Below are 24,103 nucleotides of genomic sequence, written 5' to 3'. Positions count from 1 at the left end.
TTTTAGAGTACTTTCACATAGTCGATTTTTCCAATATTGACCATTTAATGCCTCCTATATTTTTGCAAAATGAATGAGCCTTGGGCTTTAGCCCTATTTTATCTACTTGGAAATAATCCGTGGCCACTTAAAGGAGACAGAAAAACTTTTCAGTCTAGAACCGGCTGATAAAATTCAGCATATGCATGGGGTCTGTTACAATATAAATGAGAAGGCACCTGATGATTCTAGCATTACTACATTTTAACAGAGTAGCAGCGCTTATGTCTTTTTATCGTCTCCCTCTATTTGATACATTGCACAGATATTGAGAAAAAGAGGTATGTGTGGAGTTCTGCTGCAAGCACCACAGGGAGGAAGATATGGTAATGTGCACATCATGCCATGCATTTAAGAGACAGTAATGGTGTAGGCTCAGGACCATCATGGTTGTTTAATGGTAATTGCAGGGTCCTGATGGTGGTGCTGGAAGCAGGGTCTAATTTGGAGAACTGTTAGTGTAGATATGACACGTAAAAGGCATAACAATACATAAGTATTCGTTTTTAACAGCAGATTAAAGTAAGCTTTTTAGTAACGTTAAAAAATATTTTAAAAAAATGAAAAAGTTGCCCTGTTTTCCCTTTTCCAATTAATGAAAATAATTAAATTGAATGCACAACCCAGTTTACAAAATTATATTATTAGGTATCTTGAACTGTGAATGCTGTTAAAAAAGAAAAAGAAATAAACACTGTTCCAAAAGTGCTGTTTTTGGTTATCTAACTTCCCCCAAAACTAGTATAAAATATCTCATCAAAATGTATCATGTACCCAAAATTATACCCATGAAAACAAAGACTGCTAAAAAGAAAGCTATATATAGCTTTCTAAAAAAATAATAATGGCAGAATGGTTATTGTTTGGCCACCTTACCTACCAAAAATAGAATAAATAGTGATCAAACGCTCATATGTACACCTCAAATAAGTTATGGTTCCTAGAACATGGCAACACAAAATATGAATAATAAAAAAAAACTGATTTTGATAATATGGCGTAAAAGTAATAAAACATAAAAATACTATATAAATATAAAAATCATGAAAAGTAATAAAACACATATGAATTTGGTAATGATAGTTTAAACAAAAATAATACACTTAGCATATTATTTATACTGCACAGTGAACGATCCTAAAAAATTTAAATAAAAAAATCACTCACACAATAGCTGTTCTTTGTTCATTTCACCTCACAAATAATGAAATATAAAGGCATAAAAAGTAATAAATAAATGTACCCCAAAATAGTACCAAGACAAACTATAGCCTGTCCCTCAAAAGCAAACCCTCACACAGTTAAATACATGGAAAAATACTAATGTTATGGTTCTTGGAATATGGTGCACACAAAATACAAATACAATATTAGTACAATATTATTTTTAAGAACCTGTGGCGAGAGTAAAGATATCACCACGTGATTAAGCAGGCTGCATGCAGTGACATCATGACGTCACCACATGATCACGCACAGTGACGTCATCACTGATGATTTGGAAGCTTCATCAGGAGCGAAACCCGGGTCGGGCAGGAGCATTGAGCTGTGATCTGTTTTAAACTGCATAGATTTTTATTACCGCATGTGAGTAGAGATGTCCCGAACTATTCACCGGCGAATAGTTCCTGGCGAACATAGCTTGTTCGCGTTCGCCGCTGCGGGCGAACATATGCGATGTTCGGTCCGCCTCCTATACGTCATCATTGAGCAAACTTTGACCCTGTACCTCACAGGCAGCAGACACATTCCAGCCAATCAGCATACCCTCCCTCCCAGACCCTCCCACCGCCTATCAAAAAGCAAGGACAGCATCCATCTTAGATTAATTCTGAAGCTGCAGTGTCACAAAGTTGTAATCGCAATGCGATTAATGCAGGTTACAACTTACAGCAGGTTACAACTTACAGCAGGGTTCCTAATGGTTATATTGATAGAATATAACGAAGATTGAGAATATAGTGCTTATATTCGTATATAATATATTCGTTGTCAATTCTAGCAATACAACCATTAGGAACTCAGATCTAAGTTGTAATCGCAATGCGATTAATGCAGGTTATATTAATCGCATTGCAAATTCAACTTAGAGCTAAGTTCCTACTGGTTGTATTGCTAGAATTGACGAATATAACAAATATAGCACTATATTCTCAATCTTCGTTATATTCTAGCAATACAACCATTAGGAACCCAGCAGCTCTAAGTTGAATTCGCAATGCGATCAATATAACCTGCATTAATCGCATTGCGATTACAACTTTCTCAAACCTGACAGTACATTCTAGCATGGAGCCGTTCCTATGGTGATGGGGACGCTCCATGAGCACGGAAGTCGGCAGAAGCTCTAAGTTGAAATCGCAATGCGATTAATTCAAGTTCTATAAGTCGCATTGCGATTTCAACAGAACTTCTGCTGACTTGCATGCTCATGGAGCGTCCCCATCACCATAGGAATGACTCCATGCTAGAATGTACTGTCGGATTTGAGAAAGTTGAAATCGCAATTAATTCATGTTCTATAAATCGCATTTCGATTTCAACTTACCACACTCTGCGTCAACTACGTAATTTTCCATGGGTGTTTTGCCATGGATCCCCATCCTGCATGCCACAGTCCAGGTGTTAGTCCCCTTGAAACAACTTTTCCATCACTATTGTGGCCACAAAGAGTACCTGTGGGTTTTCAAATTCGCCTTCCTATTGATGTCTATTGCGGTTTGCCCGGTTCGCACGTTCGCGAACATTTGTGGAAATTCGCGTTTGCCGTTCGCAAACGGAAAATTTTATGTTCGCGACATCACTACATGTGAGTATAATAAATACTTTTATACTGATTTGGATGACGGTGCTTAATTATGGGAGCAATTCCTAATGCCTTATAGGAAGCAGAAGTAAATAGGAAATACGGAGGAATTACAAGACTGTATATTTCTGTGAAATGCCTATATCCCACCTGCGCTTGTGAGTATAGTAATGGATACTGCGTGTTGAAGTTACCTGCAATACTTCACTATGTGCGGTTTCTGATGTCTCGCAGGAACAAGGGTGGGAGAAAGGTAATTTAAACCTGGTGGTTTGCCTGCTTTTGAAGAATTGAAGGATTCTGTTTGAAGAAGTTACCTTACTGTCAAAATCGCACGGTCCTGCATCTATATATATCGATACTGTAAATTGAGCCTACTTCACACATAGGACTCGTGGAGGTTAACAATTGAGGCAATGTACTGGAGCTTTTTCTGTGTTGTTTCAGTAATCGGTGTTGTCCAAAATACATAAAACGCGTGGGTTACGGGAAAGGCAGCCTAACATGAAGTCAGCCATGTGTGCCAGAGAACTAACAGGCAAGACTTCGCTGTCGTCATCAAGAGGATGACTCTCAATATCCTCATCCTCTTCCTCCTCTTCAGCCTATCCATGCTGAACAGATAGAATTAAACTTCCATGGGTACTATCCTCTGTAGCGGAGGCAACCGTCTCCTGCTCTTCCTCCTCCTCATCATCCAAATTACACTGAGAAGACAAACTGAGGGTGGTCTGGCTATCACCCTGTGTAATATCTTCCTCAATTTCCACCTCTTCCACATGCAAAGCGTTGGCCTTAATTGTGAGCAGCGAGCGTTTGAGAAGGCACAGAAGTGGGATGGTGATGCTGATAATAGCGTTATTGCCGCTCACCATCTGTGTTGATTCCTTAAAGTTTCTTAAAAGCTCACAGAGGTCAGGCATCAATGCCCACACCTCGCCTGTGAAGAGTGGAAGCTGACTACTCCACTACTGCCCTCTGCTGCTCACAAAGCCTGGCCAACATGTAGAACGTCAAATTCCAGCACGTGCCCACGTTGCATAACAGTCTTTGAGCTTGCAATTGTAAGTGCTGCTGCAGCGTTGACAGATCACTGGAAACTTTCGATGACTTAGGGCCTGAAATTCTTGGTGTCGGTAGCACCTGTGCCATCCCAGGGTACTACTAGCTCCCGGACTCCACAGCGTTCACCCGGTGTGCCGTCAGGGAAATATAGCGTCCCTGGCAGTAAGCACTTGTCCATGTTTCAGTGGTTAAGTGGATCTTCCCAGTAACTGCGTTGGTCAGGGCACGGGTGATGTAATGGGACACATGCTGGTGTAAGGCGGGCATGGCACACCGTGAAAAATAGTGGCGGCTGGGGACTGCGTAAAGAGGGATGGCCGCCGACATCAGGCTACGGAATGCCTCGGTGTCCATAAGCCTAAATGGCAACATTTCCAGGGCCAGTAATTTGGAAAAGTGCGCATTTAGTGCTATGGCGTGTGGGTAGGTGGCTGGGTATTTGCGCTTGCGTTCAAATTCCTGGGGTAGGGACATTTGTATGCTGCGCTGGGAAACTAAAGTGGATGTGGTCGCTGATGGTGTTTGCGAAGGTCCAGGTGCAGGACGGGAGGCATCCGGGCCTGCGCCTTTGACAGGGGATTGGTCAGCATGTAACACACGGGAAGAGGAGGCAGTGGTGTTACCCGCAGACACAGATTGTGGACCAAGGCGTTTGGCTCACCTATTATGGTGCTTTGATGCCATGTGGTGGATCATGGTGGTGGTGGTGAGGTTGCTAGTGTTCATGCCCCTGCTCATTTTTGTATGGCACAGATTGCAAGTTACAATTTTGCACTTTCCTCAAAAAAGCGCCAGACTACGGAACGCCTACCCTTTGGCAAGGGAGATTTCTGCAAGGGTGTGCTCCAGGGAACAGTTGCGGGCCTGTTTGGTGTGGCCCGCCTTCTTCCTTTTGCCACCCCACTGCCTCTTCCAGCCTGTTGCAGTGCTGCGGATCCCTCTCCCTTTGTACTGCTGTTCTCACACGGCTTGCCACCTTCCAAGGTTGGGTCAGTGACTTCATCGTCCACCACCTCCTCTTCCACTTCCTCACTCTGCTCATCCACCTGACTTGTTGACCTAACAACAACCTTAGTTATTGACAACTGTGTCTCATCCTCATCATCAACCTCTTGAGACACTAATTGCCTTTGACTTATTGGCAACTGTGTCTCATCATCGTCATCCACCTCGTGAAAAACTAATTGCCGTTCCCCACCGTCATCTTCTTGTGACTGTGGATGCTCAAGAGTTTGGGAATCAGGGCACAAGATCTAATTTTTCTCAACAAGTGGGCTTATGGAGAGGCCCAAATGAAGAAATAATGCTGAAAAGAGCTCCTTTGAATATCCGAGTGCGGGATCACTTGTTTGGCAAGACTCACCATGGTGGAAGGAAGGAGGATCAGGGTGATGTGTTGACCAGACTCTTGGCTACTGAGACTGGACTTGATGGAAGACAGGGTGGTGCTTAACTGACTGGAAGCATTATCTACTGAAATCCAACTGACCATCTGCTCGCACTGGTCTGACTTCAAAAGCGTTGTCCTGCAAATTGGGGAAGCTAGGTATCATGGATGATTGTTTTTCTTGTGCTCTGGCACCAGGCACAGTTTCACTGCGCCCAGGGTCACAGCCTCTGCGTGCACCATCAGCATCACGGGCACTTCCCTGTCCCTTACTGCTCGCCTTCTTCATATTAAATGTTATATATGCTTGAAAGTATGTCACATGTACAGTAGTGTAGGATTTGTAAGTGTCTGCGTAAAAAAATAAAAAAAGGTATTTGGGATATGGAAATGTCACACAGGAGATATACCGCAGATAACGTCGCTGATGTCAGCAGCGGTTAATAAAAAATTACAGGCAATGTCACAGGTATTTGGGATGTGGAAACATTACACAGGAGAAATACTGCAGATAATTTTGCTGATGTCAGCAGCAGCTAATAAAAAATTATAGGGTATTTGGGATGTGGAAATGTCACACAGGAGATATATATCACAGATGATGTCAATGCTGTCAACAGCAGCTAATAAAAAATTATAGGGAATGTCACAGGTATTTGGCATGTGGAAACGTCACATAAAATAGAAAAAACGGTATTTGGGATATGGAAATGTCACACAGGAGATATTCCGCAGATAATGTCTCTGTTGTCAGCAGCGGCGAATATAAAATTACAGGAAATGTCAAAGGTATTTGGGATATGGAAACGTTACACAGGAGAAATACCGCAGATAATGTCGCTGATGTCACCAGCGGCTAAGTAAAAATTACAGGGAATGTCAAAGGTCTTTGGTGATGTGAAAACATTACACAGGAGATGGACCCCAGGTAATAACACTGTCCGCAGCGGACACTGTCTACGTAAAAAGTACACTGGATGTCACTGATATTTTTTGGATGTGCACACGTTACACAGGAAATGTAGTGCAACTAATGTCACTGTCCGCAGCAGACATCGTCTACGGAAAAAGTACATGGGATGTCACAGATATTTTTGGGATGCGCACACGTTACACAGGAGATGTAGCACAGATAATGCCGCTGTCTGCAGCAGCCTAACTATTGCATGCTATTTAGCGCAGGATGCGCTAACAATAGATATTGCTGCCAAACACAATAGTCCTTAAAAAGACTTTTGGGTCTGTAAAGTTTTAGCAATTTAGCGCAGGTTGTGCTAAAAATATATATTGCTGCTGCCACACGCAACAATAGTCCTTAAAAAGACTTTTGGGTCTGTAAAGTTTTAGCAATTTAGCGCAGGTTGTGCTAAAAATATATATTGCTGCTGCCACACACAATAGTCCTTAAAAAGACTTTTGGGTCTGTAAAGTTTTAGCAATTTAGCGCAGGTTGCGCTAAAAATATATATAGCTGCTGCCACACACAACAATAGTTATTTAAAAGACTTTTGGGTCTCTGACAAGTTTTTCAAATTATTTGCTCCCTACACTATCTTTCCCTTCTTCAGAACAGCTCTCCCTGACTAACACTGAGCGGAACACGTGTTATCGGGTGCTATATAGCAACCGATGACGCGTTCTGGCCAGCCAATCACTGTAATGCCAGTAACCAACATGGCTACGGCCTTACAGTGAAAGGCAGAACTTACCTGCATGTTTATTGGCTACGCAGCAGCCTACAAACGTGCGAGGAGGAGGCTTGCCATGTGCTGAGCATGCTCGATCAACACTAGTCATAAGTTGATACAAAAGTTATGGTTCTAACAACATGTGGATATAAAAAGAAAAAACCTTGTGTCCTTAACACCAATATAGGATACATCAAATGAACTACGGTATAAAAAAACTGTAAATTCATAAATAAGGAAAGATGTTAATAGTTGTAAAAAATATTATACTTTTACTTTGCTATGTGTACGTATGTATGTATTTGTATGTTTTCTTAGCATATATTGTTTTATAAAATTTTGTATAGTAATTCAATATAACCTACAGTTGTAAATGTTTTGCTGCATTCTCACTGTTGTCCAGCAGATGGTAGACTTGTCATCCACTGCTTTATTTACGCAATACTAGAGAATTGGCTCATATCAGCTTTGCGCTCTCCTCCCCCTGGCTCAGTGATTTACCCTCCCATCGTTTCTCTCACACAAAGAAGAGCTGCTGCCCTGATCAGTGCTGTGTGGATGCTATATTTCCTTGGATTTCATGATTTTTTTTTTCCTTGGTGAAACTGCATATTCCTCATGCAGCTTGGATTACACATAATCTACATGACATCAAATATCAAGACAATCATTTAAGATATGGACATCAGAGGCTTTTGTCAGTGCTGGAAATGGCAAGTAGTCTGCTCCTTTCTCCTGTGTAGCTGGGGCTGGGTCTCTGGGCAGCTTCGTTATTCTATTGTTGAGGAGTCTGATCTAGGGACATTGGTGGGAAATGTAGCTCAGGATCTGGGGATAAAACGTTCAGAGATCTCTCAGCGCAGGATACATCTGAGATCTGAAAAATACCAAAAATATTTCAGTGTAAATCAGGTAAATGGAGGGTTGGCTGTGAAGGACAGGATTGATAGGGAGAGCCTGTGTGGATCCAGTCCCCGCTGTCTACTGCAGGTAGAGGTTGTGTCTGAGAATCCTGTGGAGCTTTTCAGTCTAGAAATAGAGATTCTGGATAATAATGATAATTCTCCCACATTCTCATCTGATGATCGCATTATAGAGATCACAGAATTATTAGCAAGTCCTGGTGTTCAATTTGCTTTAGACATTGCAGAGGATTTAGATGTTGGTGTTAATGGTGTCAGTCAGTATACATTGAATACAAATCCTTATTTCTCACTGTCTGTGAAGAGTCGTAAGGACGGAACACTAATACCTCAGCTCATACTAGAAAAGGTTTTAGATAGAGAAGAAAAGAAAGAACATGACCTTGTTCTCACAGCTATTGATGGAGGAGAACCAGCCAGATCAGGGACCTGCAGGATAACAATAGTTGTATTAGATATTAATGATAATCCTCCAGTCTTTAATCAGTCGATTTATAAAGTCAATATCAGGGAAAATCTGCCATTGAAAACTGTCATATTAACATTAAATGCCACAGATCAGGATGCTGGAGCAAACGGTGAAGTTCAGTTTTTCTTTGATGACCACACATCTAAATCTGCTAGGGAAATATTTCTGCTAAATGTTCAAAATGGGGAGATCTATACTAAAGGAATTCTGGATTTTGAAGAACAGAATTTTTATGAATTATTTATTAAGGCCACAGACAAAGGATTTCCCAAGTTGCAGGGAAACTGCATAGTTCATGTGGAAATAGAAGATATGAATGACAATCACCCTGAAATTATATTTACTTCAGTAGTTAATGATGTTCCAGAAAATGCACCATCTGGGGATATTGTGGGATTTATTAATGTAGGAGACAAAGATTCTGGGAAAAATGGAGAAATAAAATTGAACTTATCACCAAATGTGCCTTTTAAAATAAGATCCAACCAGAACCGTTATGCATTAGTCACAGATGCAAATCTGGATCGAGAGGAAACCTCCCAATACACTATAGAGCTGACAGCCTCTGATTTAGGGTCTCCTCCGCTATACAGTAAAATAAGCATCTCCCTCAGTGTGTCAGATATTAATGATAATGCTCCAGTCTTCACACAATCCACCTATAATGCTTTCATTAATGAGAACAGTGACCCTGGGTCTCTTCTATGTACAGTATCTGCTACTGACCTAGATGAGGGGGTGAACTCTGATCTGGTGTACTCCATAGTGGAGAGTCAGATTGATGGTTCCTCTGTATCTTCCTTTGTCTACATTCATTCTACTGATGGGAATATATATGCTCAGCGTTCCTTTGACTATGAGCAGATCCAGGTTTTACAAATCACCATAAAGGTAGAAGACTCAGGATCTCCACAGTTATCCTCTACTGTTCCTGTCTTTGTCTTTATTCTGGATACAAATGACAATCCCCCATCTCTGTTGTATCCAGAGCACTCTGAAGATCTCATTGTCCAAGAGAGGGTCCCAAAGTCTACAAGTGCTGGATTTCTGGTGACAAAACTGTCTGCAGTGGATCTGGATTCTGGTCACAATGCCTGGTTGGTGTTTACTCTTATTGACCCCTTTCGTTATTCATGGTTTCAAGTATCTAAACACACAGGAGAGGTCAGAACTGTAAGAGGAGTACATGATATCGAGAACATTGAGCAACAACTTGTCATTTCTATCAGTGATCAGGGGAATCCTCCATTATCCACCACAGTGACTGTACTTGTCACTATAGTAGATGAGATTATAGTGGAAACACCAAAATCTGGGGACCTCCTGACAAATTCCAAACCCCCATCAGATATGACTCTGTATTTAATAATTTCTCTAGTGGCCATCAGCTTAGTCTCACTGGTTACTTTCATGATATTATTGGTGAGATGTCTGAGGAATGACACTGATAATTATAACAGTGGTTGCTGTTTCCTTGGTGGATCCCAATCCAAGGCCTACACAGATCAGTATCAGCCAGCTCTGTACCTGAACACAGATGGGACCTTAAAATACATGGAGGTCAGGATGGTTCCAGGATCCCAGGGGCAGAGTTACCAAACTCATTTACCTACACCCTCAGGACATCAAGATTTTAGTTTTATGAATCCTCTGGATTTTCCAAATGTAAAGGATTTGGTTAATGATGGTTCTGCAGAGAGGAGTTGCTCAAATGACCCCAAGAATGTAAGTGGAAGTTTTATCTAGTTATCTCTTTTTGTGTAAAGTTTTAGCATGTATGTGATTTTTATTTTGGTGTTTTTTTGTATTGCAGAGTTATTTTTTAAGATATACAGAGAATATATTTTTTTAATATTGGTTGTGTTTATAGCATTCTTAGGGCTCTTTCACACCTGCATTTATTTCTTCCGGCATAAAGTTCCGTCGTCGGGGCTCTATGCCAGAAGAATCCTGATCAGTTTTATCCTAATGCATTCTGAATGGAGAGAAATCCGTTCAGGATGCATCAGGATGTCTTCAGTTCCGGACCGGAACGTTTTTTGGCCAGAGAAAATACTGCAGCATGCTGCGCTTTTTGCTCCGGCCAAAAATCCTGAAGACTTGCCGCAAGGCCGGATCCGGAATTAATGCCCATTGAAAGGCATTGATCCGGATCCGGCCTTAAGCTAAACGTTGTTTCGGCATATTGCCGGATCCGACATTTAGCTTTTTCTGAATGGTTACCATGGCTGACGGGATGCTAAAGTCATGGCAGCCATGGTAAAGTGTAGTGGGGAGCGGGGGAGCAGCATACTTACCGTCCGTGCGGCTCCCGGGGCGCTCCAGAGTGACGTCAGGATGCCCCAAGCGCATGGATCGCGTGATTGCATGGCACGTCATCCATGTGCATGGGGAGCTCTGACGTCATTCTGGAGCGCCCCGGGAGCCGCACGGACTGTAAGTATACTGCTCCCCACTACTACTATGGCAACCAGGACTTTAATAGCGTCCTGGCTGCCATAGTAACACTGAAAGCATTTTGAAGACGGATCCGTCTTCAAATGCTTTCAGTTCACTTGCGTTTTTCCGGATCCGGCGTGTAATTCCGGCAAGTGGAGTACACGCCGGATCCGGACAACGCAAGTGTGAAAGAGGCCTTAGGGACACTGTTTTAGTAGTCAGTGTATGTATCTGCTTTTGTAATACTATTAAATGTTTTTAAAATCTCAGTTGATAACAAACACATCATGTTTTATGTATGAGTAGTTTTAGCTAAAAAATGGAGTAGTTACTCACAGCTGCCAGTTAGTTTCCAGACTCCATTTTATATTGTAGGTTACAAAACATAATACATTAATTGATAAAAATTTTTTAAATCAAACTCCATTTTTTCCATTGATGGTCTATAGACATGAGACGCACTGTGCTGCTGTAGGACTTCAGACTATTTGGATCTGTTAATTTGCTGACTGATGAGGTTTTTAAGTTTTGCAACTGACATCTCTTTGTATCTTTAATGAGAAGCAAAGTGAAGATAGCATCATGGAAGATGTATGCTGGATATGCACATGGTCTCTTAGTATGTAATAGTTATGACAGCAATTTTTATAGATGTTTGCCATCAAAATTGTGGTGATACGTGATTCAACTATTTTTGTCGTGTTTCTGCATAGGATTTTTCAGAACTGTAAAAAGCAACATTTCTTTCTGCCGTGGTTGTATCATCATCTTGGTCCTAGAGTTAACTATACTTGGTAATAATCTCTGATGTATAACTTTCCTCTACGACTCCCTTAATTCTTTGGATCAACCTTCAACAATCAGAAAGTGGTGACATATTCTAGAGACATGCTATCACTCCATTAGATTGGAAAACTTTTAACAACACTTCTTTCTAAAATATTGCATTCGTATTTAGACTTTTGTATTTAAATGGTAATCAGCATTGATTTACAGAACACAAATGCTAAAAATGACTATGTCTAGATACAGGTCTGCATTATAAGATTAGTGGAAAAAATCCTCAATGTCCTAACATTGGATACATCATATTAAACCACAAATTGCCAATAATTTCAAGTTTTATTTGTACCTTTTAGTACATTCACAGTATATACACCGTGATCCTGCATATTACAGTGACCCTTGGTTACAATACTTCTACTGGCCATTTCTGAGCCTTCATAACTTAACACCTTGGTTTATTAATAATGCCACCAAAAGTGTTAATCCTTGTCATGTTAGATTGGCTTGAAGAGCAGATGATTGATTGTCTCCTAGCACCTCGCCTATATAATTGCTCGCTTACTATAATATATGTACTCCAAAGTCATCTGGCTATGCTATAGGGCTTGTACTGCTTCCTAGCTACTGAATAACTATCCTGCTAACTGCCTAAACTATATGTATTATATAGTCATTTTCTGTAGTACATTTACTTCTGTAGACTTTCTACCTACTATGTGCATTGTTCTCTTTACCTTCACTATATGAACCTTACTGCTCTCTGCATGTATATATATAATATATATTATATATATATATATATATATATATATATATATATATATATATATATAATATACTGTGTCTACCTTTGAAACAGGCGTAATATAACAAACACCATTTGTCTGGGGGATGCACTATTGTATTTGAGCATCGCATTACAATGCACTACAATATTTGTGTAAGGAGCATTTCTAACTGTAAGTGTATTAGAATGCCACTTTGCATGAATAGCATACCATGGTGCAATACTCTAACAGAGTAGAGCCCAATCCATACTTATGGTGCTTACTATATTTATATACTGTATGTGATATACAGTGATCATCCAGCAATACTTCTACTACATTATCTATACTGTACCTATATTTCATGTACAGTATTACCTTCTACCTTTACTATATGTTCTTTACTGCTCTCTACTTATACTACATGCATTGTGTTTCTCTATCTCTGCTACATGTGCTGCACTGCTCTCTACTATTACTGTACTGCTCTCTACCTGTCCTTCCTGTACTGTACCAGTGCGCATTATTTTCCTGTGCCAGAACAAGCTACTTCTTTAAAAGCTAGGTGAAGGTGGCTTTGTTTTTTACTGCTTCCTATGTCTACTCTTAGAAGCTCTAATTTTTCATATACATAGACAACACAGATCAAACAGCAAGTTATAGATGGCTCTAGGCTTAAAATGCACCTGTCTCTATAGTCTAGTGTGGATATATTGCTAGACTTGGTAGATATATCGCCAAATGGTGACACCTGTATTCTGGGCTACTCACAATACTCTAAATCAAGGATCAGCAACCTCTGGTACTCCAACTGTTCTGAAACTACAACTCCCAGAATCCTTCTTTCAATTGTATGGGAGTTGCAAAAAAAGGGGAGTAAATGTACATGGTGGGAGTTGTAGTTTCGTTTCATAGCAGCTGGCGTGCCAAAGATTGCTGATCCGTGCTCTAAACATTCTGAAATAAATTAAAATGACTACTGTCATCAAATTAATGTAATTCCTCTAAATATTTGGTACATTTATGCAGCAATTTAATTATGAATCATATCGAAAAAAAACATTATTGGACAAGTAAATTTGCATGGAGATTCATTTTCGATAAAAAGTGAAACTCTGGACAAAAATACTATTTAGTACTAGAAATACCTGATGCTCTAAAAATAATTACATTATTATAAGGAAAATCTCTCTTTCTCTCTCTATATTTACAGGATATATATATATCAATATATATATATATATATATATATCAATATATATATATATATATATATATAGTAGACAGACAACCAGCTGGAAAGGTACTAGAGGGCAGATATGTACCATGCAGGTGTCCAATCTCAGTTATCCAAGTCCAGGGATTATAGTGTGGCTGTTCTGGCAGGTCACCCCGGACTTTTCACAATACTGGCAAAGGAGTCCAGGTGCAGTTCCCAGAGGTAGTTAAAAAGGGAATGGCTGCCTGGGAGCAGGGGGGAAAAAAGACTCTATTTGAGAGGTTTGGGGAGCATTCCTCTCCACAGTGCACCAGAGAGAGAGAGACAAGACTCTGCACAAAGGGGCTGCTGCCCCGGGCCTAGTTGCTCCTGGGGGGCCCAAGGCAGCTGCCTCTTGAGCCCTGCTAGCTACTGCCCCGGGTGTCAAGCTGTCTGTGTACTTTAACGTTGTGATCTAGGACCTTAATGACATCATCACCATGTGACCAGTAACCTAGCAATTACTCGTCACATGGCTATGAGGTTATCACAGGTCCTATCAGGAGTGTTGCAGAAGTTAACTGTGGAGCTTTTTTGTGTGAAGATTACATCAGAAAAAGGTGTCAGGGGCTGTTATGTTAATATGTGGTGTGGGGGGGCTGTATACTGTATGGGGGCCTGTATACTGTGGGGGGGCCTTATACTGTGTGGTGGGCCGTATACTGTGTGGTGGGCCGTATACTGTGTGGAGGGGCTGTATACTGTGTGGGGGGGGGCTGTATACTGTGTGCTGGGCTGTATACTGTGTGGGGGGATGTATACTGTGTGGGGGCCTGTATATACTGTGTGGGGGCCTGTATATTGTGGGGGGCCTGTATAGTGTGGGGGGGGCCTGTATAGTGTGAGGGGGCCTGTATAGTGTGGGGGGGCTGTATAGTGTGGGGGGGGGCTGTATAGTGTGGGGGGCTGTATATTGTGGAGTGCTATACTGCTGTACTGTATACTGTGGGGGGCCTGTATAGTGTGGGGGTCTGTATACTGTAGGTGCGGTATAGTGTGGAGTGCTATACTGCTGTACTGTATAGTGTGGGGGGCTGTATAGTGTATAGTTTGGGGTGCTGTATACAGTGAGGTGTTGTATACTGTGAGGTGTTGTATACTGTGGGGTGCTGTATACTGTGGGCTGCTATACTGCTCTACTATATACTGTGGGGTACTATAATGCATATTGTGTGGTGCTGTATACTATAGGGTGCTGTACTGAATACTGTGGGGTGCTGTATACTGTGGGCTGCTATACTGCTCTACTATATACTGTGGGGTACTGCATAGTGTGGGGTGCTATAATGCATATTGTGTGGTGCTGTATACTATAGGGTGCTGTACTGAATACTGTGGGGTGCTGGGGTGCACTGTAACATTAGGGTGAGCTGAGCCCTGGTCTCCTTCCTGCAGAGTGGTGCCCACTTCCAGCCTGAGCCCAGCTGCCCAGAGCACTGATCCTGAGCCGCTGGAGCCTTCAGAACTTAAAGTATTTACAGTTATTCACTGTACTCTACCAGATGTGTGGATTTTTGTGTGTGTGTTGTGGTGGAGGGCGTGATTGCATGCTAAGGTGTGGGAAGGCGGGATCCAGGGGGCCCAAGTAAATTTTTGCCCAGGGTCCAATCAATATTAAAGACAGCCCTGGGTGACTCTAGCATTTCTGCCTGTTTGCAAATGGACTGTTATAAGATACATGGCGGTAGGAAAACGTACTATTGTTTTGGCTGAAGATAAGAACTTTATGTGATTTATCTTTAAACAGCTGACGTTAAGCCATCCATTTGGGACACTTTTGTTAATTTTTTTTTTTTTTAAATAAAACCCTTATGCTGCACCCAATCCTGCTAGTTGCCTACCATTTATAAAGCTAACTCCAACAATATATACAGATAATAAACTCTAGAAAACAGACTGAAAATATTAGATGCTAGTAATCATAATATATTATATTTCTACCGTATATCTGTACTGAATTGCTTTTAGCAGTTGTACTTCTTCGTTTTGGCCAGTAGAGGGTAGACTTGTCCATCAGTCAGTTCTTTTAGCTGGAGAATCTGCTCTTGTCAGCTCTGCGCTCTCCTCCCCCTGGCTCAGTGATTCACCCTCCCATCGTTGCTCTCACACAAAGAAGAGCTGCTGCTTTGAGGAGAGCCCTTTGGATGATTATTTTCCTGAAATGGATTGTATTTTTGGGAACATGGAGAGATAAATTCATATCCCTCATGCAGCTTGGATTACACAGGATCTACATGACATCAAGTATAAAGACAATCATTTAAGATATGGACATCAGAGGCTTTTTTCAGTGCTGGAAATGGCAAGTAGTCTGCTCCTTTCTCCTGTGTAGCTGGGGCTGGGTCTCTGGGCAGCTTCGTTATTCTATTGTTGAGGAGTCTGATCCAGGGACATTGGTGGGCAATGTAGCTCAGGATCTGGGGATAAAACGTTCAGAGATCTCTCAGCGCAGGATACATCTGAGATCTGAAAAATACCAAAAATATTTCAGTGTAAATCAGGCAAATGGAGGGTTGGCTGTGAAGGACAGGATTGATAGGGAGAGCCTTTGTGGATCCAGTCCCCGCTGTTTACTGCAGTTAGAGGTTGCGTCTGAGAATCCTGTGGAGCTTTTCAGTCTGGAAATAGAGATTCTGGATAGTAATGATAATTCTCCTATATTTTCATCTAATGATCGCATTATAGAGATCACAGAATTAGTAGCAAGTCCTGGGGTACAATTTGCATTAGAGATTGCAGAGGATTTAGATGTCGGTGTGAATGGTGTCAGTCAGTATACATTAAATACAAATCCTTATTTCTCACTATCTGTGAAGACTTATAAAGATGGAACGCTCATCCCTCAGCTCATACTAGAAAAGGTTTTAGATAGAGAAGAAAAACAAGAACATAAACTGGTTCTCACAGCTATTGATGGAGGAGAACCAGCTAGATCAGGGACCTGCAGGATAACAATAGTTGTATTAGATATTAATGATAATCCTCCAGTCTTTAATCAGTCAGTTTATAAAGTCAGTATCAGGGAAAATCTGCCATTGAAAACTGTCATATTAACACTGAATGCAACAGATCAGGATGATGGAGCAAATGGGGAAATTCAGTTTTCATATGATGACCACACATTTAAATCTGCGAAAAGATCATTTGCTTTGAATAAGCAAAATGGGGAAATTTACATTAATGGAACAGTTGATTTTGAAACAGTAAATTTTTATGAATTATCTGTTAAGGCAGAGGACAAAGGAGCTCCCAAATTAATGGGAAACTGCATAGTTCATGTGGAGGTAGAAGATGTTAATGATAATCCTCCTGAAATTACGTTTTCTACATTGACTAATAATATCCCAGAAAATGCTCCAATAGGAACAGTTGTTGGGTTAATAAATGTAAAGGATGATGATTCTGGAAAGAATGGAGAAATACGACTGAACTTATCACCAAATGTGCCTTTTAAGATAGGATCCAACCAGAAACGTTATGCATTGGTGACAGATGGAAATCTAGATAGAGAGGAAACCTCCCAATACACTATAGAGCTGACAGCCTCTGATTTAGGGTCTCCTCCTCTATATAGTAAAAAAATAATCTCCCTCAGTGTGTCAGATATTAATGATAATGCTCCAGTCTTCACACAATCCACCTATAAGGCTTTCATTAATGAGAACAGTGACCCTGGGACTCCGCTATGTACAGTATCTGCTACTGACCTAGATGAGGGGGTTAATTCTGATCTTGTGTACTCCATAGTTGAGAGTCAGATTCATGGTTTCTCAGTATCCTCCTTTGTCTACATTCATTCTAATGATGGGAATATATATGCTCAGCGTTCCTTTGACTATGAGCAGATCCAGGTTTTACAAATCACCATAAAGGTAGAAGACTTGGGATCTCCACAGTTATCTTCCACTGTTTCCGTCTTTGTCTTTATTCTGGATACAAATGACAATGCCCCCACTCTGTTGTATCCAGAGCATTCTGAAGACCTCATTGTCCAAGAGAGGGTTCCAAAGTCTACAAGTGCTGGATATCTGGTGACAAAACTGTCTGCAGTGGATCTGGACTCTGGTCACAATGCCTGGTTGGTGTTTAATCTTATTGACCTCATCAATTATTCATGGTTTCAAGTGTCTAAACACACTGGAGAGGTGAGAACTGTGAGAGGATTACAGGATATCGACAATGTGGAGCAACAACTTGTCATTTCCATCAGTGATCAGGGGAGTCCTTCCTTATCCACCACAGTGACTGTACTTGTCACAATAGTAGATGAGGTTATAGTGGAAAGACCAAAATCTGGTGACTTCCTGACAAATTCCAAACCTCCATCAGATATGACGCTGTATTTAATAATTTCCCTAGTGGCCATCAGCTTAGTTTCACTTGTTACATTCATGATATTACTGGTGAGATGCCTGAGGAAGGACACTTACGATTACAGCAATAATTGCTGTTTTATTGGTGGATGCCAATCCAAGCCCTACACAGATCAGTATCAGCCAGCCTTGTACCTGAACACAGACGGGACCTTAAAATACATGGAGGTCAGGATGGTTCCTCCAGGATCCCAGGTGCAGAGTTACCAAACTAATTTAACTCCAGCACTGGAACAAGATTCCATGGCTATAAGGCCCCTGGATGTTCCTCAGATGAATAATATGGTTAAAGATATCACTTTATCTTCTGATAACTCAAATATGTGTGCAATTCCTGACCTAAGCAAGGTGAGAAATGACTTTACTTAATGTGATATGTTCCTCTCTTGTATACCTTCCTTGCTAATTCAATTATTGTTTTATGGATGTAGTACATAACCAGAATATGAAATGTCACCAATCCTAGGAGCATGTCCTTTACCTCTCACTATGTCAAAATAAAAAAATTTAACATGACATTTCCTCCTCTGATTGCAATTATATTTGTAATGTTCTCTGCTCTAATCAAAAACCCTAAACAAAATAGTTTTGAATTTTGAAGATGTATATATAGTATCTTTACAATGGCGTAAGGAAGCACGGTCTCAAGGAAAAGCCATCGAAGGGCATAGAGGGCATATGTTGGTTTAGTTTAGTTTTTAATGATGTAATGTCATCCATTCAAGTGAAATATTTTATACCTTTTTTATGGGAACACCTACGTTCTTGAACATTGCAGGTTCCGTAGGTGCCCATTACAATTGGCAATCTATAGTGATTATCTCTTGTATTTCCTTTCTGTCAGTAAAGAGGCTGTCCATTGAGGACAATCCTTAAGCATGTGTAATATTAGTACATATAATAAGAAGTTATAGAGCCAAAACAAAGAGTCACTGCAAAGACCATCTTTCTTTTAGGATGTGGTCTTCTCATGGTTAGTTAATGCTGTCAGTAAATAAAAGGGGCCATGTAACACCACATTTCCACCAAAAGCGTCTCCTTTCAATAATACTTTACAACCAGTGTTTTAACATGCAGACAACTCTCAAAAACAGGGGTTGCAATACATTAGATTAGAATATTCAGTTGTTTTTTCCAGACAATTATTTACTATTTGTATTGATCTGTGGTATATATAAGTATATTCAACTACCTCCTAACATTTATATGTGTCTCTGCATATATTACTCCCCTTAAAGAGGTTGTGTCATGAAGCATATTCTTTTTTTTTAAACCAGCAACTGGATCTGATTTTTCTCTTATGTTGTTTGATTAAATTTATCAATGTATTAATGGTTAAATATATGGAGGTTGGAAAGCGTAGTATTGCAGGATCTCTGAGATTTCAGCAGTAGCAAAGGCACAAAAATATAGTGTTATATGGCTATATAGTTTGTGTTATAAGTCTAATGTATATTAGTATAGATAAATACAAGATAAAGGGGGTCATTTTTCAAACTGGTGTAAAGTAGAACTGGCTTAGTTGCCCATAGGAACCAATTACATCCCCCCTTTCAAAAATGAAAGAAGCAATTGGATTGGTTGTTATGGACAACTAAGCCAGTTCTACTTTACAGCAGTTTGATAAATGACCCCCAATGTGTTTGGGGAAATATGTGTATGGCATTGATTCTGCAGTAGATACACACTGCCTGAATATAATGGAAAGCTATGTTGATATAACTATCAATGCCATATTTATGATAGCAAGATATTTCAGACTAAAGTACTTAAATACTTCACAAAACAAGTATGCCAATATATTCTGTAACTGGCAATATACTGTAGATTGTCATGTGCCCCCTAATATGTCATCACTCTCCCACCTAGATATCACCACTGTATTCCCTGGGTATGTCATCCCTGTCTTCTATATTCCATCACAATCCTCTGTGAGTCACCACTTTGCCTCATGTATGCAAATAATATGGAGTCTAGAAGACTCCTATTGGACATAATTTTTATTTACTGTAAATGTGGAAGCATTTACAGGACAATAACCCACTCAAGGGTTTCCCCTCCTTGCGTTGCTTCTTATATTGCTTTTTGTATCTAGGGGGAGCAGTTGTCATGGCCATAGTAACCAATCATAACCCAGTTTTCCTTTTATTAAACAGTTTTGCTAAAGCTGCGCCAATAAATACAGTCTACATGTAAAACAGAGAATTTATTAGAATGCTCCTTGCAGGGAGATGAGAGGAAGGCTGTGATGTCATGCCTCAGCAGTTACAGTTAGTACTACAGTATTTGTGTCTGCTTCAACTTGCTGCTGATTGGCTGAAGTTATTTCACCATTTGACTGCTGCACCCAATCAGACAATAAGGGTCCATTCACACGTCTGTAAGTGTTTTGCGGATCCGCAAAACACTGACACCGGCCATGTGCACATGGCCGGCACCATAATAGAAAATGCCTATTCTTGTCCGCTATTGCGGACAATAATAGGACATGTTCTTTTTTTTGTGTTGCCGCAGACTGGAAGTTCGGGGCTGCGGAACGGAAGTGTTGAAGATGAATGGGGCTGCACCCTTTCCGCATAATTGTGGAATGGATCTGGGCCATTCATACAGACCCTAAGTGTTGTTGGCAACATAGCTTGCATTTATTAATTAGTATGATTTGTTAATCTCAAGATGTGTGTGACCTGTGTTTGACTAGTAAGTGCTGCAGACAACCACATTTGAATCTGACCTGGAGGTCATCATTTTTGGGTACATTCCTTATTTAAGGGAACATTACTAATAAATAACTTGTTAGAATATATACAGTATGACCTGTAAGAATGGTATTCAATCATAACAACATAATTTAGGTTGTTTACATATTCTGTACTGATTGATGGGGAACTTCTCACAATTGTTTTACCAGGTGGACCAATGGTGGGTCTGCTTAAAATGTTGTTTGATTTCAAATGCATACGCAGAATGTTTTGCCCTGATTATACAAGTAATAATATGCAATGCCTAGGGATTAGCTGTAAGTTAATAATATAGCAAGTGTTGAGCAAGTTAACAAAGTGGAATTCGATCTGAATTTCAGGAAAAATTTGATTCACCAATCCAATTTTCTTGGCGCTTCGTGGTAACGAATCAATTTTCCTTGAAATGGTGGTAAAAGAAAACATAGTCACCTCATCCATTTGAATAACTATCCTGCTAACTGCCTATACTATATGTATTATAGTCATTTTCTGTAGTACTTTTACTTCTGTAGACTTTCTACCTACTATGTGCACTGTTCTTCTCTTCACTATATGAACCTTACTGCTCTCTGCATGTACTATGTGTAATATACTGTGTCTACCTTTGAAACAGGCGTAATATAACAAACACCATTTGTCTGGGGGATGCACTATTGTATTTGAGCATCGCATTACAATGCACTACAATATTTGTGTAAGGAGCATTTCTAACTGTAAGTGTATTAGAATGCCACTTTGCACGAATAGCATACCATGGTGCAATACTCAGAGTAAAGCCCAATCCATACATATGGTGCTTACTATATTTATATACTGTATGTGATATACAGTGATCATCCTGCAATGCTTCTACTACATTATCTATACTGTACCTATATTTCATGTACAGTATTACCTTCTACCTTTACTATATGTTCTTTACTGCTCTCTACTTATACTACATGCATTGTGTTTCTCTATCTCTGCTACATGTGCTGCACTGCTCTCTACTATAACTGTACTGCTCTCTACCTGTCCTTCCTGTACTGTACCAGTGCGCATTATTTTCCTGTGCCAGAACAAGCTACTTCTTTAAAAGCTAGGTGAAGGTGGCTTTGTTTTTTACTGCTTCCTGTGTCTACTCTTAGGCCCCTTTCACACGGGCGAGTTTTCCGTGCGGGTGCGATCCGTGCGGCGAACGTATGGCACCCGCACTAAATCCTGACCCATTCATTTCTATGGGGCTGTGCACATGAGCGATGTTTTTAACGCATCACTTGTGCGTTCAGTTGAAATCGCAGCATGCTCTATATTTTCCGATTTTGACGTGACGCAGGCCCCATAGAAGTGAATGGGGTGTGTGAAAATCGGATGGCATCCGCAAGCAAGTACGGATGCCGTGCGATTTGCACGCATGGTTGCTAGGAGACCATCGGGATGGAGACCCGATCATTATTATTTTCCCTTATAACATGGTTATAAGGGAAAATAATAGCATTCTGAATACAGAATGCATAGTAAACCAGCGCTAGAGGGGTTAAAAAAAAATAAAAAATTATTTAACTCACCTTAGTCCACTTGCTCGCGAAGCCCGGCATCTCCTTGTGTCTCCGCTGCTGATGAACAGGACCTGGGGTGAGCTGCTCCATTAAATAGAGCTTAAGGACCTTCGATGACGTCACTCCGGTCATCACATGATCTTTTACCATGGTGAATCACCATGGTAAAAGATCATGTGACGTACCATGTGATGACCGGAGTGACGTCATCGAAGGTCCTTAACCTGTATTTAATGGAGCAGCTCACCCCAGGTCCTGTTCATCAGCAGCGGAGACACAAGGAGATGCCAGCTTCGCGAGCAAGTGGACTAAGGTGAGTTAAATAATTTTTTATTTTTTTTTAACCCCTCTAGCGCTGGTTTACTATGCATTCTGTATTCAGAATGCTATTATTTTCCCTTATAACCATGTTATAAGGGAAAATAATACAATCTACAGAACACCGATCCCAAGCCCGAACTTCTATGAAGAAGTTCGGGTTTGGGTACCAAACATGCGCGATTTTTCTCACGCGAGTGCAACGCATGACAATGTTTTGCACTTGCGCAGAAAAAATCGCGCATTTTCCCGCAACGCACCCGGCTCTTATCCGGGCAAAAAAACTCACGCCCGTGTGAAAGAGGCCTTAGAAGCTCTCATTCTTCATATACATAGACAACAAAGATCAAACAGCAAGTTATAGATGGCTCTAGGCTTAAAATGCACCTGTCTCTATAGTCTAGTGTGGATATATTGCTAGACTTGGTAGATATATCGCCAAATGGTGACACCTGTATTCTGGGCTACTCACAATACTCTAAATCAAGGATCAGCAACCTCTGGTACTCCAGCTGTTCTGAAACTACAACTCCCAGAATCCTTCTTTCAATTGTATGGGTGTTGCAAAAAAAAAGGGGGAGTAAATGTACATGGTGGGAGTTGTAGTTTCATAGCAGCTGGAGTGCCATAGATTGCTGATCCCTGCTCTAAACATTCTGAAATAAATTAATATGACTGCTGTCATCAAATTAATGTAATTCCTCTAAATATTTGGTACATTTATGCACCAATTTAATTATGAATCATATCGAAAAAAAACATTATTGTACATGTAAATTTGCATGGAGATTCATTTTCGATAAAAAGTGAAACTCTGGACAAAAAAAATAAAAATTCTGTACTAGAAATACCTGATGCTTTAAAAATAATTATTATTATAAGGAAAATCTCTCTCTCTCTCTCTCTCTCTCTCTCTCTATATATATATATACAGACGTGGACAAAATTGTTGGTACCCTTTGGTCAATGAAAGAAAAAGTCACAATGGTCACAGAAATAACTTTAATCTGACAAAAGTAATAATAAATTAAAATTCTATAAATGTTAACCAATGAAAGTCAGACATTGTTTTTCAACCATGCTTCAACAGAATTATGTAAAAAAATAAACTCATGAAACAGGCATGGACAAAAATGATGGTACCCCTAACTTAATATTTTGTTGCGCAACCTTTTGAGGCAATCACTGCAATCAAACGCTTCCTGTAACTGTCAATGAGACATCTGCACCTCTCAGCAGGTATTTTGGCCCACTCCTCATGAGCAAACTGCTCCAGTTGTGTCCGGTTTGAAGGGTGCCTTTTCCAGACTGCATGTTTCAGCTCCTTCCAAAGATGCTCAATAGGATTGAGGTCAGGGCTCATAGAAGGCCACTTTAGAATAGTCCAATTTTTTCCTCTTAGCCATTCTTGGGTGTTTTTAGCGGTGTGTTTTGGGTCATTGTCCTGTTGCAAGACCCATGACCTGCGACTGAGACCAAGCTTTCTGACACTGGCTAGTACATTTC

At 40.4% G+C, this 24,103-nt stretch overlaps 3 protein-coding genes and 1 pseudogene across 14 annotated transcripts in view; all 4 read left to right on the top strand.

Annotated features, from left to right (window-relative positions):
• LOC122928287 (protocadherin gamma-C5-like) overlaps positions 1–24,103 on the top strand; it is a 369,082-nt gene that overhangs the window by 175,911 nt on the left and 169,068 nt on the right. For 2 of the 12 annotated variants that reach the window (XM_044280971.1, XM_044280970.1), the window contains exon 1: positions 15,747–18,348. The exons of the other annotated variants lie outside the window; for them this stretch is intronic. In XM_044280971.1, coding sequence (XP_044136906.1) covers positions 15,895–18,348 — 2,454 coding nt within the window. In that variant the 5' untranslated portion in view covers positions 15,747–15,894. Of the gene's footprint in view, positions 1–15,746; positions 18,349–24,103 lie in introns of those variants that run through there. 12 annotated transcript variants of the gene reach the window in all.
• LOC122928290 (protocadherin gamma-C5-like) overlaps positions 1–24,103 on the top strand; it is a 203,558-nt gene that overhangs the window by 21,380 nt on the left and 158,075 nt on the right.
• Positions 1–24,103, top strand: part of LOC122926009 — a 401,881-nt pseudogene that overhangs the window by 219,704 nt on the left and 158,074 nt on the right.
• Positions 1–24,103, top strand: part of LOC122928291 (protocadherin gamma-C5-like) — a 237,847-nt gene that overhangs the window by 55,685 nt on the left and 158,059 nt on the right.

The sequence above is a fragment of the Bufo gargarizans genome, chromosome 2, assembly GCF_014858855.1.
Source record: "Bufo gargarizans isolate SCDJY-AF-19 chromosome 2, ASM1485885v1, whole genome shotgun sequence".
NCBI classification, from domain to species: domain Eukaryota; kingdom Metazoa; phylum Chordata; class Amphibia; order Anura; family Bufonidae; genus Bufo; species Bufo gargarizans.
This window is presented reverse-complemented; position numbering and strand designations above follow the sequence as displayed.